The sequence below is a fragment of the Oncorhynchus keta genome, chromosome 23 (assembly GCF_023373465.1).
Source record: "Oncorhynchus keta strain PuntledgeMale-10-30-2019 chromosome 23, Oket_V2, whole genome shotgun sequence".
Lineage (NCBI taxonomy): Eukaryota > Metazoa > Chordata > Actinopteri > Salmoniformes > Salmonidae > Oncorhynchus > Oncorhynchus keta.
The window spans coordinates 30,830,510-30,850,628 of NC_068443.1; the positions used below are offsets into that span (position 1 = coordinate 30,830,510).

The following is a 20,119-nucleotide window of genomic DNA, read 5'->3' on the forward strand; positions in this document are numbered from 1 at the left end:
TTTCACGTTGGATTTATTAACTACAAAAAGGCAAGACGTGTTTTTAATTCTGGCCCTGCTCTGCACACACAAGACTGTTAACTAGCTAGCTCAAAGGACATTCAAAGTTCCTCTATAGAAGCCGCTCCTTCTATGTATAATTCTGTGGACCTAATTCAGATAATGCATGTCATAAGATGCTCAGTGCTTCAAGACTCCTCCTCCTCCTCAAACCTCTCTCGCCCCCTTCCCCACCTGCAAAATGTCAGTTGCATCTTGCGCCATAGGCTAGACTTGTCTGTCCATCACGCATGTAAACAACTAGCTTGCCTGCTCTATCTGCACTGATTGGTGAAGTTAGTTTATGAGCTTTTCTTTTTTTAATTAGTTTTTAAAAACTTGAGTAAATGGTTAAAAAAAAAGAACCGAAAGGAACGATATAAACTTACTTTTTGGGTTTTTTGAACCGGTTCAGACATTTATTTTGCTGGTCAGAACAGTGGAATGAAAACCTTATTTCTTTTTTTTTACAACAATGACAAAGAAAACCTAAGAAGGAAATTGAGGAACCAATCCAACCAAAAACACAGAGACCCAGAAAACCTGAGCTTACACCTTCACTATGGTTAAATACTAAAACAAAACAGAAATGCACTACATAAAAAGAAAGAACAGCACATCAGAAATCAGCTCAACATAACTGAAAAATCCATAGAATCTAACCACTTCTGGGAAAATAGGAACAGACTAAACAAACAACATGAAGAGCCATATATCCAAAATGGAGATGTATGGATAACCTCTCTAGGGTAGGGTGCAGCATTCGGAATTTTGGATGAAAAGCATGCCCAAATTAAACAGCCTGCTACTCGGGCCCAGAAGATATGATATGCATATAACTGGTAGATTTGGATAGAAAATACTAACGTTTCCAAAACTGTTAAAATAGTGTCTGAGTATAACAGAACTGATTTAGCAGGCAAAAACCTGAGAAAAATCCATCCAGGAAGTAGTTTATAAATGAGGGAGTAAGACCAGTCTGAACGAGTGGACCCTAACGTGACGCAGAGTTTTCAGGTGCATGTGCATTTCTTGTTTACCTTTTATATTGATGACGTTATTGTCCGGTTTAAATATTATAGATCATTTAGGCAACAAAAAAAAACCTGAGGATTGAATATAAACATCGTTGGACATGTTTCTATGAACTTTACGGATACAATTTGGATTTTTGTCTGATTGTTTTGACTGAGCTAGAGCCTGTGGATTACTGAAGAAAACGCGCAAGGTTTTTGGATATAAAGAGACTTCATCGAACAAAAGGAACATTCATTGAGTAAATTAATGTCTTCTGAGTGCCACCATATGAAGATCATCAAAAGTAAGGGATTCATTTTATCTCTATTTCTGAATTTTGTAACACTTCTGCTTGGCTGGTTACTGTTTGTAATCATTTGTCAACTGGGCTATGTTCTGGGCTAGGTATGCTTTCGCCGAAAAGCATTTTATAAATATGACACTGGTTGGTTTAACAAGAGGTTCATCTTCAAACCTATGTAAAATATGTTTGGTTTTCAGAATTTTTATAATGAGCATTTCTGTAATTGAATTTGGCGCTCTGCAACCTCACTGGATGTTGGCCAGATGGGACGCTAGCATCCCACATACCCTAGAGAGGATAAACCACTTCTCTGATCTGTTTGGTCCTATAAAACAAACAACAGAAAAAAACAGATGATTCATCAGCTATTAAAGACTACCAGAACCCACTGGATTCTCCAATTACATTGAATGAACTACAGGACAAAACACAAACCCTTCAACCCAAAAAAGGCCAGTGGTGTTGATGGTATCCTAAATTAAACAAAATATACAGACCACAAATTCCAATTGGATATAAACTCTTTATCATCATCATCATCATTTTCAGCTCTGGCATCTTCCCCAATACTTAGAACCAAGGACTGATCACCCTAATCCACAAAAGTGGAGACACATTTGACCCCAATAACTACAGTGGGATATGTGTCAACAGCAACCTCTGCATTATCATTAACAGCAGACTTCTACATTTATTCATGTCCTGAGAAAAATGTCAAATTGGCGTTCTACCAAATGACCGTTCGACAGAGCATGTATTCACCATGAACACTCTTATTAACAAACAAACAAAACAAAAGCAAAGTCTTCTCATGCTTTGTTGATTTAAAAAAAAGCTAGACTCAATTTGGCACAAGGGTCTGCTATACAAATTGATGGAATGCAGTGTTGGAGGGAAAACATACATGATAAAATCCATGCACACAAATAACATGTGTGCAGTTAAAATTGGCAACAATTTTACAAATATTTCTTTCCTCAGGGGGGTGAGACAGGGATGCAGCTTGAGCCCCACCCTCTTCAAAATTTATATCAACGAATTGTCAAGAACTCTAGAACAGTCTGCAGCACCCGGCCTCAACCTAATTGACTCTGAAGTCAAATGTTTACTGTTTCCATAGGATCTGGTGCTTCTGTCCCCAACCAATGAGGGCATAGAGCAGCACCTAGATATTTTGTAGAGATTGTGTCAGACTTGGGCCCAGACAGTTCATCCCAGTAAGACCAATTATTCCAAAAAAGGTCAGGTTGCCAAATACAAATTCCACACTTGTTGCCCTAGAGCACACAAAAAAACTATACCTACTTGGGCCTAAAAATTAACACCACAGGTAACTTCCACAAAGATGTGAACAATCTGAGAGACAAGGCAAGAAGGGACTTCTACGCCATCAAAAGGAACATGAAATTTGACATCCCAATTAGGATCTGTCAAAAAATACTTGAATCAGTTATAGCACCCATTGCTCTTTTTGGTTGGGAGGTCTCGGGTCCGCTCACCAACCAACAATTCACTAAATATAACAAACACCAAATTGAGAGACTGCATGCAGAATTCTGCAAAAACATCCTCTGTATACAATGTACAACACCAAATAAGGCATGTCTAGTAGAATAAAGACAATTTCCACTAATTATAAAAATCCAGAAATAGCAATTCAATTCTACAACCACCTAAAAGGAAGTGATTCTCAAACCTTCCATAACAATGCCCTCACCTACAGAGAGATGAACCTGGAGAAGAGTCACCTCAGTCAGCTGATACTGGGATTCCGTTCAAAAACACACCCCACAAAGCCCCCGGACAGCAACACAATTAGACCCAACCAAATCATGAGGAAACAAAAAGATAATTACTTGACACATTGGAAAGAATCAACAAAACTGAGCAAACTGGAAAGTTATTTGGTCCTAAACAGAGAATACACAGTAGCAGAATACCTGACCCCCGTGACCCAAAATCAAGAAAAGCTATGACTATGTACAGACTGTCCTTGCTATCAAGAGAGGCCGCCATAGGCAGACCTGGCTCTGAAGAAGACAGGCTGTGTGCCCACTACCCACAAAAGGAGGTGGAAACCGAGCTGTACTTCCTAACCTCCTGCCAAACGTATGACCATATTAGAGACACATTTTCCTCAGATTACACAGACCCACAAAAAATTTGAAGAAAAATCCAATCCTGATCAACTCCCATATCTATTAGGTAAACGTATGTTTCCCATGCCAATAAAGGCCTTTGAATTGATAGAGAGACGGGATACAGTACAACGGTAGTGTGGTCTTACAGGGGTTGGCTCCATCGGCCACCACCAGCATGCGTAGTGAGCTCAGGTTGATGTCCCTCTGGTCCCTGTGTGCCACCAAGGCCCAGTGCATGTCTCGGGACTTCACACACGCCACCTTCGCTGGGGGAGGAATCAGACCATAGCGAGGATTAGGGACAGTTCACATGGGGATCACAGCCAAAATATTCAAAATATGTGAAGTCAAAATGCCAACAGTCACAACACAGTTTGAACTGCATATCAAATCATATGTATTATACAAATAAATGAAGAACACATAGTCGACTAGAAGGTGCATCCGATGTCAAATAGAGATGCAGTTATTAACAGAAGTCATGTGGATAGAGAGGTGGTGAGTCCAGACCTTTGTATTGGCACACTTTCTGGATCCAGGACAGTGGGTTGACCTTCATCAGTGAGTAGGGTATACTGATAACATGCATCATGTTCATCACACTCTGCAACAGGAGACACACGTTACTCCGAGCCGCGATGAAACGCAAGTCAAGATTCAAATCAGAACCACCATTAAACTTAAAAGCCTTCCCACACTCTACTTTGGATTCCGTCTACGATTATTTAAACGTCACACTGTGCGGTGTTACCGAATTCAAAATCTTGTCATCAGCCTGGCCGGATTGTACGATTTGATTCAGTTCTGTCGTAACATTCTGCGATTGGCTTGCGAGGCTACGTCAGCCGACACCCTGTAGGCTTCGTCAGCCGACACCCTGTAGGCTACGTCAGCCGACACCCTGTAGGCTACGTCAGCCGACACCCTGTAGGCTACGTCAGCCGACACCCTGTAGGCTACGTCAGCCGACACCCTGTAGGCTACGTCAGCCGACACCCTGTAGGCTACGTCAGCCGACACCCTGTAGGCTTCGTCAGCCGACACCCTGTAGGCTTCGTCAGCCGACACCCTGTAGGCTTCGTCAGCCGACACCCTGTAGGCTTCGTCAGCCGACACCCTGTAGGCTTCGTCAGCCGACACCCTGTAGGCTACGTCAGCCGACACCCTGTAGGCTACGTCAGCCGACACCCTGTAGGCTACGTCAGCCGACACCCTGTAGGCTACGTCAGCCGACACCCTGTAGGCTTCGTCAGCCGACACCCTGTAGGCTTCGTCAGCCGACACCCTGTAGGCTACGTCAGCCGACACCCTGTAGGCTACGTCAGCTGAAGCTATGTATTTGACCTGTGCAGGTGCCAGCACCAGCAGCGCAACACTCCTATGTTTATGTTAAAAAAACCTTTGAAATCGGTTTTCACATAAAAACTTAATTTGTCCGAACTCAGAATCAAATGTGCTTCCCAAAAATGGTAGAACGTACATTTTGATCGGTGATTTTCTACATTTATCTAAATCCCATCAGGTTGCCTGATTTCAGATGTGTCATGTAAACAAGATTATTAGTGAAATCGTTCTTCTTGCAGACGCATGTAAACGTTTAAATAGAACTATTATAGTAATCTGCCTATTCACAATAATCATGTTATTGTGTTACTCGATGCCGGCCGTGTTCCTATTGGTCAGTTATCGGGATTGGCTCGTAACACCAGCCACATTACAAGATGAAGGCTCAACATTTCTGACACTGCCAGAACTTGAGCCTACGACCGCTCGTAGTGGCATTTCATCGGCAGACCTAGACCCTGTCACACTGAACGAGCCAAGACCTCCGACAATCGTTGACGACCAAAGAATTTGCCCATGACGTGGACATTTCTGTCCCGGAAGGAAGAAGAGACAGCTAAAATTGTACCATCTGTGCGGGCCTTTAGACTCAATCAAGACTGGTAATGATCAGGCTTTTTCTAGGCTAATGAGAAAACTGATCTGAGATCTGGTTGGTTAAAACTGATGAATTACTGTATGCGTCTCAAATGGCACCCTATTCCCTTTGTAGTACATAACTTTTGACCAGAGCCCGATGGACCCTCGTCAAAAGTAGAGCACTCTATAGGAAGCAGAGTCCCATCTGGGGCTCAACCTTAGTATTGGACTAACACAATGGAGACAAAACTCCCTGTGGCTACACATTAGAATATATTCACTATTCCTTTTAATTGGATTTGGGAGAACTAATTTAGCAACAGTGGTAAAAAGCCTCTGATAATATAATTCCCATTCCAAGACAGTGTTCAGAGAAAACATAGTAAGAATATAATGATCTTTAACGAGTCCTCTAAGCCCCAGGCAGAGGTGTGTGTGTGTATGTGTGTGTGTGTGTGTGTGTGTGTGTGTGTGTGTGTGTGTGTGTGTGTGTGTGTGTGTGTGTGTGTGTGTGTGTGTGAAACCCATTGAAAGCCCAGCTGGTTGGTCCTCACAGTGAGAATGCCATGCCACAGCCCCACGTCCTTCTTAAAGTCTAATACATTCACTATGGTCTCAGCTGCAGGAGAGACAGGGAGAGAGAGAGAGAGACAGGGAGAGAGAGAGAGAGACCGAGAGAGGGAGAGAGAGGAGAGAGCAGAGAGAGAGAGAGAGGAGAGAGAGAGAGAGAAAAAGAGCGAGAGAGAGAGAGGGAGAGAGAGAGAGAGAGAGAGAGAGAGAGAAAAGAGAGGAGAGAGAGAGAGAGAGAGAGGAAGAGAGAGAGAGAGAGAGAGAGAGAGAGAGAGAGAGAGAAAAGAGAGAGAGAGAGAGAGAGAGAGAGAGAGAGAGACAGGAAGAGAGAGAGACAGGAAGAGAGAGAGACAGGAAGAGAGAGAGAGAGACAGGAAGAGAGAGAGACAGGAAGAGAGAGACCGAGAGACAGGAAGAGAGAGAGACAGGAAGAGAGAGACCGAGAGGCAGAGCAAGAGAGAGACAGAGCGAGAGAGAGAGAGGCAGGAGAGAGGCAGAGCGAGAGAGAGAGAGGCAGAGCGAGAGAGAGAGAGGCAGGAGAGAGAGAGAGGCAGGAGAGAGAGAGAGGCAGGAGAGAGAGAGGCAGGAGAGAGGCAGAGCGAGAGAGAGGGGCAGGAGAGAGGCAGAGCGAGAGGCAGGAGAGAGACAGAGCGAGAGAGAGACAGGGAGAGCGAGAGAGAGACAGGGAGAGCGAGAGAGAAACAGAGACAGCGAGAGCGAGACAGCGAGAGAAACAGAGACAGCGAGAGACAGCGAGAGAAACAGAGACAGGGAGAGCGAGAGAGAGACAGGGAGAGTGAGAGAGAGACAGCGAGAGAAACAGAGACAGCGAGAGCGAGAGAGACAGGGAGAGCAAGAGAGAGACAGGGAGAGCGAGAGAGACAGGGAGAGCGAGAGAGACAGGGAGAGCGAGAGAGACAGGGAGAGCGAGAGAGACAGGGAGAGCAAGAGAGAGACAGGGAGAGTGAGAGAGAGACAGGGAGAGCAAGAGAGACAGCGAGAGTGAGAGAGAGACAGCGAGAGAGAGAGAGAGACAGCGAGAGAGAGAGAGAGACAGCGAGAGTGAGAGAGAGACAGCGAGAGAAACAGAGACAGCGAGAGCGAGAGAGACAGGGAGAGTGAGAGAGAGACAGCGAGAGAAACAGAGACAGCGAGAGACAGCGAGAGAAACAGAGACAGGGAGAGCGAGAGAGACAGGGAGAGCGAGAGAGACAGGGAGAGCAAGAGAGAGACAGCGAGAGTGAGAGAGAGACAGCGAGAGTGAGAGAGAGACAGCGAGAGAAACAGAGACAGCGAGAGCGAGAGAGACAGGGAGAGTGAGAGAGAGACAGGGAGAGAGAGACAGGGAGAGTGAGAGAGAGACAGGGAGAGAAACAGAGACAGCGAGAGCGAGAGAGAGACAGGGAGAGTGAGAGAGAGACAGCGAGAGAAACAGAGACAGCGAGAGCGAGAGAGAGACAGGGAGAGCGAGAGAGAGACAGCGAGAGAAACAGAGACAGCGAGAGCGAGACAGGGAGAGTGAGAGAGAGACAGGGAGAGAAACAGAGACAGCGAGAGCGAGAGAGAGACAGGGAGAGTGAGAAAGAGACAGCGAGAGAAACAGAGACAGCGAGAGAAACAGAGACAGCGAGAGCGAGAGAGAGACAGGGAGAGCGAGAGAGAGACAGGGAGAGCGAGAGAGAGACAGCGAGAGAGAGACAGAGAGAGAGAGACAGAGAGAGAGAGAGACAGGGAGAGAGAGAGACAGAGAGAGAGACAGGAGAGCAGCAGAGAGAGAGACAGGGAGAGAGAGAGAGACAGCGAGAGAGAGACAGAGAGAGCGAGAGAGAGACAGGGAGAGAGAGACAGGGAGAGAGAGAGAGAGACAGGGAGAGAAACAGAGACAGCGAGAGAGAAACAGAGACAGCGAGAGCGAGAGAGAGAAACAGAGACAGTGAGAGAGAGACAGAGAGAGAAACAGAGACAGCGAGAGTGAGAGAGAGAAACAGAGACAGGGAGAGTGAGAGAGAGACATAACACAGAGAACAAGAGAGTTTAATCCAACAGTGGCATCAAACAGTAACCATGAAACATGACACATTAGATTAGATGTACACAATACAAGATTACTGTGAGATACAGGGTTTAGAACAATGACTGTGAAAAGCACAATGCCCAGACAAGCGAAAGAGGGAGAGATAAAAGGAGAAAGAGAAGCCAATTGTAATGAAGAATTATCTTTAATGCATGTCTCCCGTAGGATGGAGAATTGAAAAAAAGGATACTTCGAGAGTCTAAGTATTGTGACTTATGTAGAATGTCTTATAGGAAAGGAGTGCATAGACCCACCTTCTGTGTATCCACAGGATTGGGTGAGGGCCTGACAGTGAGTCAGCAGAGCGATCCTCATCACGGTCACTCCCAGCACACTGCCATCTTTACACGTCTTATACTGTAGTGAAGAGGAGAGAGAGAAAGAGAATGAGAGGAGAGAAAGAGAGAGAGGAGTCAGGATGTGGTGTATCACATTACTGTCACAATCACAAATCAGCAACACATCAACACAGCCCATCATATCCACTTCCTGTACAATCATGTTGTTGGATGGTACCCGCTTCTTACTGTACAGACAACCCACACGGATCGTAAGCTGACAAAGACTACTGTTAAATATCTGATTCATTATCAGTCACTAGTATTGACAATATCCATAATGCTACTTGGCATATGATGTCCTCATTTGTTTTCACTACTTTTTACACACCTCCAGGTGTACAGTAAGTGCTATTTTTATCCTGAGAAAGTCATTCTGTCTATAACAAATGGTGCGGTAACGTCCCGTCTTTAAGACCCGACCTATCCCAGTCCTATAGTAGACACATAGTAGTGGATCTAGGAAGGGCAACGACAATCTTTCCTCTAATAAAGCCTTGATGCGGTCTCGGCCAGTCTTCTCCAGTCAGCGCTAACCTGGATCAATGGGAGAAGACAACACAATACAACATAAACACTATACAGACTACTGTCCGTATTCTCCCCTGACTGAGTACTGAGACCGTTCTCATGTCTGTCTGAGGGCTGATGGGCCTTAATCAAAAGTAGTGCAAAAAAAAAAAAATAGGGAATGGGGTGCCATTTGGAACGCAGGCCGAAACTCAGACATTCATTCTTCATCGTAAATTTGATCTCAACCAAACTAAAATGGGGAGAACAGCTCTCAACATTTCGATGGATCACACCATTGATTTTTATCTGCACTAAGAGACAGGGAGATGGAACAAAAATATGAAAAGTTAGTCCGTCATTAGGCTAAGTCATTAAAACAGAATCTATCATGCTCTATATATCTCACAGACTATCTGAGGTAGTACCACGTTGAGAGGAGTGATGCATAGCACGTCCAGATATCTGCTCAGACATATGTCTAGCTAGCGATGCACGACTACGAAAACAACCATTTGTCAAAAAGATTAGGACTACAGCAAAATATTTCTGGAGTTATTTTCCTTTGTAGATGTGACAAGGCGATTTCTTCTAAGCCATTGCTGAATGAAGAGCGTACTAGAAAAATGTGCAGACTGAGTAGGAAAGTACCATCTATGAGCCAAAAGTACAACAGAAAAAGGTCACTATTCACTACCGCCATTTTGGATTCTGTCTCCACTGGAACAAACAAAATGGACCTGTTCCACACAGCACCCTATTTTACAGAACCTGGTCAAAAGTAGTGCACTACATGGGGAATAGGGTGTCAGTTGGGACACAACCTCTCTCTGCCGTCTGACCTGACGACGTTTCCAATCATTTCCTTCCCTCTTATTTCATTACGATCATTTCAATCACTTCACAATGAGCATAGAATATCTTCGCCTCCGGTTGAATTACCTCCTCGCTGCATAAAAAAAAAAGAGTTAATTAAGACAAATCACATTAGATTACTGGATTGACTGGTCTTAGGTCACCTCCCAAATTAGCACCCTATTCCAGGAACCTGGTCAAAAATAGTGCACGACATAGGGAACAGGGTGTCATTTGGGAAACACACTTGGTCTCTCATACAGAAGCAGCAACGGAATATCCAATCCCCAGAAAGACACTTGTAATCAAACCCCATGAAGCATATTGATCTGCAATTAGAAGGCCTGAAATGATCACACCAAACAAGAGCCATTTGCAGGTGGTCTAGATTTCCCTATGAGAGCTGTGCACACAGCATAGCGTAGCAGGAATTGATGTTGACTAGGATCTGTAGGACGTTGAGGGAGATCTACTGTAGCTGAAGTCATAACAGCAACACCCTGCCGTCTTCATCATGAATGATTCATCAAATCAATGCAGTCTATCCGATCCTTCTCTGACTGTCAAGAGTGAGACACGTATTTAACAGACCCAGGAGAATATTGCGGTCTCAATCAATGGGAGTAAAAGGCACAAAATACAAATATTATTGTGGTGGTGAACTTGACCTATTAAGTCTTCTGACATGACCTGGCACAAGTTTAGAACATCTTGAAATACATTTATATTATTGCACAAGGCACAAGCCCTCAAAAGACATAAAGCTGTGGGTCACCTCAATATAGGCTGTCTCGTTATTCGCATCCTTGATATGTGGGAACCAGTCTCTGGGGGGTTTGGATAAGTGCTTGGATTCAGTCACAAACCACAGCAGCTTTGGCCAGCCTGGATGGGGAGAGAGAGACAGAATAATTCAAGAGAAAAGTAAAGACAACCGTAAAGGAAGTCGAGGCATTAGAGAGCCTGTCAGAATCTGCCATTTAACGTGATTACCCTGATGCGATCAATGACCACTCATCCCTAATGAGGCTGGGACTGCGTTCCAAATGACACCCTATTCCCTACAGGGGGCACTACTTTCGACCAGGGCCCATAGGGTGCCATTTGGGATGCAGGATGGGTCTGGCCCCAGTACTATGGGGATTCCACAGCCAGCCCTCTACTCAGCCCTGACTCAGGTTCTCAATCTATGCTAAAAGAATAGCTTTAAATCCACTGTCTGGCGTCATGTTGCTATTTATACAGCCATTACTGAAGAGCAGGCACAAGGCATTAATCACACTGAGCCCTCTCGTTCTCGCTCTCTCTGCTCCCTCCAGCCTTCCTTCTCATCTCACTACCCTATATTCCTCCCTCTCCTCATCCATCTCTCTCCCAGTCGGACTGCTCTGTTCTCCACGCAGTGGGCCATTCTATATGCAGGATCTTCTGTCTACTTCAGCAAACCTCCCCTCTTAATCAATCCCATTACTCTGCTGCCTGCCTGCCTGCCTGTCCTTCCATTCTAATAAGTCTCTCCATTTGTTTCAGAGGGAGCAGTAAAATCACTGAAGTCCGGGTGAAACTCAAAACCGGTTTCGATATCAGTGTTTAATTTCAATCCATGCTGGCACTACAGAACCTCATTCTGCTATAATTCAGTATTCCCCATTGAAGTCAATGGGGCTGTGATGGTGAACAGACAACCATATGCTACCATGGCTGTAGCATCTCATGAAAACCCATCAGACCATCTCACGTATGACAGCATATGACAGGGACACATCATGCGGTGATGTGCTACACACATTGACACGGTCACTTACCTTTGAACTGTGGAATTTCCCCCGTGGGACTCTTAGGAAGGCCTTTATGGCAGGCGTCGCTCGTCAAGGCAACCGTCACCCCACAGCTCCCCAGCAGAAAGCCTATCTGCTGGCTCCCTGCATCCTGGAGAGGGAGGAGAGGAGAGAGAAAGCGCGAGAGAGAGACAGAAGAGGAGAGAGGCAAAGGACTAATCATTGCTTTTCTTCCATATTGTACATGGAGCATGTGTTTATGTTCAGTGTATTCATAAATCCATGAATTATCATAATGCTAAATATAGTACTGTACAAACATCATGAGGTATACTGTGAAACCCCCCGTCTTTGCTCTGGTGTTTTACGACTATCAAGAGTATATATTTAGGTTAGAAAAACAGTTATATTATCCCACTGTTCACATACTGCATGGTCATGTGTAGCCTGCTCTCTCTGTCTCGCTCTCAGACATTGTGTGGGTGGAGGAATAAACCCACACAGGCTCATATGGAGTAGATAGCAACACTAATAGAAGCAGGCCCTGCAGCTCTGACATCACAGCCTGTTCTGCTGTGCAGCTAGGGGGTTTCCTATTCCTACACTACAGTATACAGCCACTGTCTCAGCCTCTCCATCACAGCTGCTCTCTCTGTCTCTCTGATAAACTGGGCTCACAGCCCTGCCTCTCGTCCCGCCTGCCTGCCTGCCTCTTCCCGCCCGCCTGCCTACTTCTTCCCGCCCGCCTGCCTGCCTCTTTCTTCCTCTCTTCCTGCCTGCCTCTCTTCCTGCCTGCCTCTCTTCCTGCCTGCCTCTCTTCCTGCCTGCCTGCCTGCTCTCCTGCCTCCTGCCTCTCTTCCTGCCTCCCTGCCTGCCTCTCTTCCTGCCTGCCTGCCTGCCTCTTCCTGCCTGCCTGCCTGCCCTGCCTGCCTGCCTGCCTCTCTTCCTGCCTGCCTGCCTGCTCTCTTCCTGCCTGCCTGCCTCTCTTCCTGCCTGCCTGCCTGCCTGCCTCCCTCTCTTCCTGCCTGCCTGCCTCTCTTCCTGCCTGCCTGCCTGCCTCATCCTGCCTGCCTGCCTGCCTCATCCTGCCTGCCTCTCATCCTGCCTGCCTCATCCTGCCTGCCTGCCTGCCTCTCTCCTGCCTGCCTGCCTGCCTCATCCTGCCTGCCTGCCTCTCTTCCTGCCTGCCTGCCTGCCTCTCTTCCTGCCTGCCTGCCTGCCTCTCTTCCTGCCTCTCTTCCTGCCTGCCTCTCTTCCTGCCTGCCTCTCATCCTGCCTGCCTCTCTTCCTGCCTGCCTCTCATCCTGCCTGCCTCTCATCCTGCCTGCCTCTCATCCTGCCTGCCTCTCATCCTGCCTGCCTCTCATCCTGCCTGCCTCTCATCCTGCCTGCCTCTCATCCTGCCTGCCTCTCATCCTGCCTGCCTCTCATCCTGCCTGCCTCTCATCCTGCCTGCCTGATTTTTTGTATTTTACCCCCTTTTTCGATCTCATCTCATCGCTGCAACTCCCCAACAGGCTCGGGAGAGGCGAAGGTCATGAGTCCTCCGGTCATGAGTCCTCCGAAACATGACCCGCCAAATCACACTCCTCAACACCTGCCCACCCAGAAGCCAGCAGCACCAATGTGTCAGGGGAAACACTGTTCAACTGGCGACCGGGGTCAGCCTGCAGGCACCCGGCCCACCACAAGGAGTCGCTAGAGCGCGATGAGCCAAGTACAGGCCCACCGGGCAAACCTAACTCCCCTAACCCGGACGACGCTGGGACAATTGTGCGCCTCCCTATGGGACACAGCCCGGGAATGAACTCGGGAGGCCCAACGGTCTTTTTCTACACATGAGGATGCCGACAAGAAAATCGCCACGAAATCGTCTGTAAAACCCGAAGCGTTTGTGCTACAAACTAAACCACCATCGAATGATGACTCGCACGAAGACGACAAGCTTTACGTTAGATGTCTGAAGTCATTTTGAAGAGGTCACCTCAAACTCAACGGTCCAGACCGACCCGTTGGAGCTACAAGCTAATATGTCACCAATATCAGAGCTTTCTCCATTCCCTACATACTGTAATATCAAGAAGAATGAGCCCTTCAGTGTTCAACCCACGCTCCCATTACAAATGTTCCTGTAAATCGCAGAAATGAATTGCTTGCCACATTTTCCATTATTATTGTAGCATAACATAATAAAATGGTTTGAGGAACAGCTGAATGATCCCAGCTTGAGTGTGATGACTACAGTATACGAGTACAATATCAGCGAGGTTCCCCCACAGAGTGAAACTACAAAGTCTTGTTTAATAATGCCAATTGGATCCAGATGCTGAGGAGCCATAATGGCCGTCTGGTTTCTCTACGGCACTCCCCAGAGATATTACACCATGACAACTGTAAGCAAGGAAAGTAAAGCCTTTACGAGCCAGAATGGCCCATAAGGGCTCGAGCCTGTCCCTGTTTCTGTAGCGTGAGGCAGCTTTGGAGTACGAGTACACCCCCTGGACAGGACTTTAGTCACACAAGTGTTAATAAGCCAAGTTACTCCCTCTGAGCACACAGCGGTTACATCTCTTTAATCCTAGTCAGAATTTCATTTCTGAATAAAAACCTGTATGCATCCAAAACACACCCGATTCCTATGGGCCCAGGTCAAAAGGAATACATAGGGAATAGGGTGAGCATTTGGAATGCGCCTCCTCCAGAGAGAGAACCAAACGCTCCCAAATCCCTTTCCCCTGCATGTTCCTCTGTCTGACTGGCCCCATGGGCCCTGGTCAAAAAAGGTGCCCTGTAGAGAATACCGTTGGCATTTGGGACAAACTCTGTGCTCTTGCACTGTAGCGTAGCACACATCAACAGGCCACTGACTGCTCTCTCCCTGGATGTCCTCCCCCAGACCCCCAGACCTCTCTATGGCCACGATGAAAAGCTTTGATCCACTGACTGCTCTCTCCCTGGATGTCCTCCACCTCCCCCAGACCCCCAGACCTCTCTATGGCCACGATGAAAAGCTTTGATCCACTGACTGCTCTCTCCCTGGATGTCCTCCACCTCCCCCAGACCCCCAGACCTCTCTATGGCCACGATGAAAAGCTTTGATCCACTGACTGCTCTCTCCCTGGATGTCCTCCACCTCCCCCAGACCCCCAGACCTCTCTATGGCCACGATGAAAAGCTTTGATCTACTGACTGCTCTCTCCCTGGATGTCCTCCACCTCCCCCAGACCTCTCTATGGCCACGATGAAAAGCTTTGTTCCTCTGACTAAACGACAGAGCCAGATCTGGTCCCGCGAGGACATGAGCAGCCTCATAAGAGAATAACATACCCCCTACATCCAGGAGACTACACTCTTGTATTTGGATTTAAACTTAAATGTACATACTTTATCTCAATGACAGGACAGACCTGTTCACTCGCAAAACAATCCCTCTATTCTCCTGGTTCTACACACTGCTAGGCAATAGCTATTGTCCACTGACCACCAACTCTACTATTGCTCTGTTGCCCTCAGCTAGGTTTAGACTGTTGTGGTTTGCTGTGATCTAGTGAACTATAACACAGATGGCTCTCCTATTCTGAGCACTTTGCCCTGTCATATTCAAGGTTAGAACTACCTTTCTATGGGCTCTGATGCTTCTAGCCTTGAGATGCATTTTTGATTACATGAAATACTGTAGATATGTTAAGTATTGCTTACTAGATGATGTACAATGAATTCTGTAACCACTTCCTCTTCAAATTCTGGTTTATTCGGGAAATGCTGTTTAGAAGAGGACATCGTATTATCGTATCTTTGTTCTCCCTGACAAAACTTGGTCTCCAAGGAACACGCCATACAAATAAAGGCATTTTAATTAATTATATGAAGAGTGCTATGGTCCTACTTTCTTTTTGATAACCAACTGACTTCAGCAGACAAAAGGACCGGACTGATCTCCTTAGTACATGGATCGGCAACTGCCGGCCCGGTCACCCACCTTTAGAAGTTCCTCGGATCAACCCCAATGGTGTTCGATGGGGTTGAGGTCAGGGCTCTGTGCAGGCCAGTCAAGTTCTTCCACAACAATCTCGACAAACCAGCTCTGTATGGACCTCGCTTTGTGCACGTGGCATTGTTTTGTGCTGACATTGCTTCCAGAGGCAGTTTGGAACTCTGTAGTGAGTGTTACAACCAAGGACAGGTGATTTTTATGCACTATGAGCTTCAGCACACGGCGGTCCCCGTTCTGTGAGCTTGTGTGGTCTACCACTTCGCAGCTGAGCCGTTGTTGAACCTAGACGTTTCCACTTCACAATAACAGCACTTACAGTTGACCTGGGAAGATCTAGTAGGGCAGAAATTTGACAAACTGACTTGTTGGAAAGGTGGCATCCTATGACGGTGCCACGTTGAAAATCACTGAGCTCTTCAGCAAGGCCATTCTACTGCCAATGTTTGTCTATGGAGATTGCATGGCGGTGTGCTTGATATTAAACAACTGTCGGCAACGGGTGTGGCTGAAATAGCCGAATGCACAAATTTGAAGGGGTGTCCATATACTTTTGTCTATATTGTGTAGCTACACACGTAGCACTGACAGCAAAGGGCCAAGTTTACAAGGCTACAGTACCTCTGCTCTTCTCTCTTTGTTACATCATGACAGTTGACACCCTACAGTCAACACTTATGAAGAGAATGAGTCCTATGACTGCCCGACCTCTTTGGTCCAAATGCAAACATTGCTTCACATCTCATTCACTTTTCCTCCTGTTCTTCCTGAGTCCCAAATGGCACCCTATTCTCTATACAGTGCACTACTTTTCACCAGAGCTGCATGGGCCCTGGTAGAAAGAAGTGCACTACATCATAGGGAGCCATTTGGGACACAAATGTTGCACTAAAAAGGGGAACTCCACCTGTCTTTCCTTTCATGCTGCTGGCCTCAATGACCCAGGAGGACACACGTACAGTGTGTGTGTGTGTGTGTGTCCTTACTTTTCTCGTAAGTGGCACTTCGATTGGCACAGGGACAACCTCCGCCAGGAGGCAGCCATAAAAGGCAACCATGAAGGCAGCCGGGTCGTTGTTGGGAAAGACCAGAGCCACCTGTGGACAGATAAATCACAAAGGTTAGACAGAGTGAAATGGTAATTATATAATAGTAATGGGCAAGGGGGACTAACCCACCCTTATATAAATGGTTGATTACCAATAGATAAACCTGTAGACGTATTCTGATTTGTAGTAAAAGTGGAAAATAACTCATAAGCTCTGATAACTGAACAGATAATGGTTTAGGCCAGTGTTGTGATGTCGGAAAGCCCCAAATAGGAGACAATCTCCAAAATATGACATCCTAAGATATGAAAACAACAAATGGTAAGTTTTCCAACTTGAAAGAAAGGAGATTTGAATAGAAAATGGAAACACTTGATACGCTCTGATAATCTAAGATCTGTAAATGTGCCTCCATTGGCTAAGTTGCCGCAGAAAATCTATATGTCTGAAATCTCACCGCTTATTGTAAACTGAGGAGAGCATGACTAAGTCTTAGGTCAGTGTCGTCATGACAACAACCCCCCAAATAGAGCCCAAACTCAACATCTCCTAAAATATGACTACGTGCCAAGCAATATATGAAAGCATGCTGCTAACGTTATCATCCCATGAGCCCGGAGTCAGTCAGTCTGTTGAGGGAGTTTTCCACCCAGTGACAGATGATCGGCGATGTCTAAACCGTGTTCACACAGGGGGGCCTCTTTTCTCCTCAACAACATTAGATTCTGTCCCAAATGGCACCCTATTTCCTACATAGGGCTCTGGTCAAAAGCAGTGCACTATAAAGGGAATAGGGTGCCATTTGGGACGCTGGCTTTGTCTGCAAAAAGGGGCTGATTGAGCTTCAGCAATGAGGCAGGCAGCCTTATCAGAACAGTGGAATTGTGAACTCTCACCGAGCATCTGGGCTCTTGCTCTCTCCCTCTCAAATTCAAAAGGGGCTTTATTCGCATGGGAAACATATGTTTACATTGCCAAAGCAAGTGAAATAAACAAACAAAAGTGAGAAGAAATTCTCTCCCTCTCTGATAAAAGCCAACGCTATCTCCCCTAGACACTTTCATCTGCCTAATGCAGCTCTCTCCTCTCCAGCAGGCCCCAACACAGGAGGAGAGCAGGACAGCACAGCTCACTGATGGATAGATCACATCACAGAATCACAATGCTTCAACACAAAAAGAGAGCAACTTCTTAGATCCAGGAAGTCATGCCATCATTCTAAATAACAATTTGTCCTTAATTGACCTGCCTGGTAAAATAAGGCTTGACTAAAAATACATAAATAAATAACAAATATCCTGTTCAATAGATTTCTGTCTGGAGACAGTGGATAGTGGCGTCATTGGAACGCTTATCTGGTGCTAGTGCATGTTGGATCAGATGTGCACCAGGTTGCATTCTGGCCTGGGAGCAGGGGTGATAACAGTGTGTGTGTGTGTGTGTGTGTGTGTGTGTGTGTGTGTGTGTGTGTGTGTGTGTGTGTGTGTGTGAGAGAGATAACGGTAAACTTAACACTAAGTGCTGTTAATGGCTCCCATGTTGGACAGAGAGCCATAAAATACTGTAGCTCTGATTAGACAGCATCTGGGGGGTGAAACAAAGTGCACCTGTCTGGATGGAACACAGCATTACCTTACTGCATGTCCTCTACATTATCTGAGTCTCAAATGCCTCAAACCATATTCCCTACACAGAGCACTACTTTTGACTGGAGCCCTTATGGCCTTATGCGCATAAGGAGAGTAAATCATTTCTGGGTGCTGTTAAATCTTTTTTTCAGAGCTTTTCAATGTCACCCTGCAAAATGCAGGTTTTCTTCCATTTCTGTGTTGTCAGCTGTGACTCATCCCATTCTGCTAAACCTCCAAGCAGCTCTAGTGGGACTTATGGGCTTCAATAAACTATTTTTTTATGAAAAGTTTTATCAATGCTACTTTATAATTTACAGGGAGGGGGTGGGAGAATAAACTTTCTGTACAGTAATTAACCGTTCCTCTCTAGTTAATGAGGAAACACACTCATAGCACCAGCTTTCTTGCGTCCCAAATGGAATCCTATTCCTTTTATGGGCTCTGGTCTACAGTAGGGCACTTAAAAGGAACTGGGGTGCCACTTGGGATGCAAACATTGACTCAGTTTCCTACCCAGCAAAAGAAAGGGAACAAACCTAGATGAAAGAAACAAAGCAACATCCTCAAAATAGGATGGATGCTGAGGAGAATTGAGTCAATGGTGGCGTCCCTATTCCCTATATAGTGCGTCCCAAATGGCACCCTATATAGTGCACCAATGCCATTTTGGGACGCGGTCAATAGGTAACGGTTGCCTTTTAGTAATGTGCAAGTACCGGTATATCAAATAGCAGGGAAAAAAAGAGTGGGGCAGTATGGTTCTTCATTATAATCCTTACTTGTAATTCAAAGCTGGTGACATGTTGTGTAAATGGATACCTTAAATGGTAAATCACTTTCATTTGAGAAGAAAGGATTGCAGCAGTAGCACAGAGAGCAGTAAAACAGAGAGCAGTAGCACACAGAGAGCAGTAGCACAGAGAACAGTAACACAGAGAACAGTAACACAGAGAACAGTAGCACACAGAGAGCAGTAGCACAGAGAACAGTAGCACAGAGAGCAGTAGCACACAGAGCAGTAGCACAGAGAGCAGTAAAACAGAGAGCAGTAGCACACAGAGAGCAGTAGCACAGAGAACAGTAGCACAGAGAACAGTAGCACAGAGAACAGTAACACAGAGAACAGTAACACAGAGAACAGTAACACAGAGAACAGTAACACAGAGAACAGTAACACAGAGAACAGTAGCACAGAGAACAGTAGCACAGAGAACAGTACCACAGAGAGCAGTACCACAGAGAGCAGTAGCACAGAGAACAGTAGCACAGAGAACAGTAGCACACAGAGAGCAGTAGCACAGAGAACAGTAGCACAGAGAGCAGTAGCACAGAGAGCAGTAGCACAGAGAGTAGTAACACAGAGAGCAGTAACACAGAGAGCAGTAACACAGAGAGCAGTAACACAGAGAGCAGTAACACAGAGAGCAGTAACACAGAGAGCAGTAGCACAGAAGATCTAAAGGGAGAGCATACAGTAACTCAGATACTGTACGTCACGTGGAATAACATTTGTGTTGGGTAACATAAGTAGCCAGAGTAGTACCAAATCCCAGAAGGACTGCAGTAATACACACCAGGCAGTGTCCTGAGCCTGAACACAGGAGATTAAGCCTGGTGGCTGGTGCTTATCTTGGACACTGGGGTGGACATGATGCTGCTTGATGCTCTGTAAGCCCTTCTCTCTGAATGTAGACACAGGGGCTGGAGCTCACACACAGGCCTCTTCACCCAGTCTCTCTCCCCTTCTCCCTCACCCATACCTCCCCATTCACTCCCTCCATCCTCCCCCCCTTCACTCACCCGGTCTCCAGGTCTGAGCATGGGTTCCTGCTTGCTCCCCAGCTTGTGGAGGATGTTATAGGCCACCTTTATACTCCGCGTCCAGAGTTTTCCTACAGG

At 46.3% G+C, this 20,119-nt stretch overlaps 1 protein-coding gene across 19 annotated transcripts in view; it reads right to left on the reverse strand.

Moving 5' to 3' along the window:
* Positions 1-20,119, reverse strand: part of LOC118402551 (disco-interacting protein 2 homolog C-like) — a 259,141-nt gene that overhangs the window by 33,854 nt on the left and 205,168 nt on the right. For all 19 annotated transcript variants that reach the window (XM_052477019.1, XM_052477011.1, XM_052477015.1 and 16 more), the window contains 8 exons: positions 20,021-20,112; positions 16,527-16,637; positions 11,577-11,700; positions 10,547-10,656; positions 8,323-8,425; positions 5,979-6,043; positions 4,012-4,105; positions 3,648-3,767 (listed from right to left, as the gene is read on the reverse strand). In XM_052477019.1, coding sequence (XP_052332979.1) covers positions 3,648-3,767; positions 4,012-4,105; positions 5,979-6,043; positions 8,323-8,425; positions 10,547-10,656; positions 11,577-11,700; positions 16,527-16,637; positions 20,021-20,112 — 819 coding nt within the window. The remainder of the gene's footprint in view (positions 1-3,647; positions 3,768-4,011; positions 4,106-5,978; positions 6,044-8,322; positions 8,426-10,546; positions 10,657-11,576; positions 11,701-16,526; positions 16,638-20,020; positions 20,113-20,119) is intronic.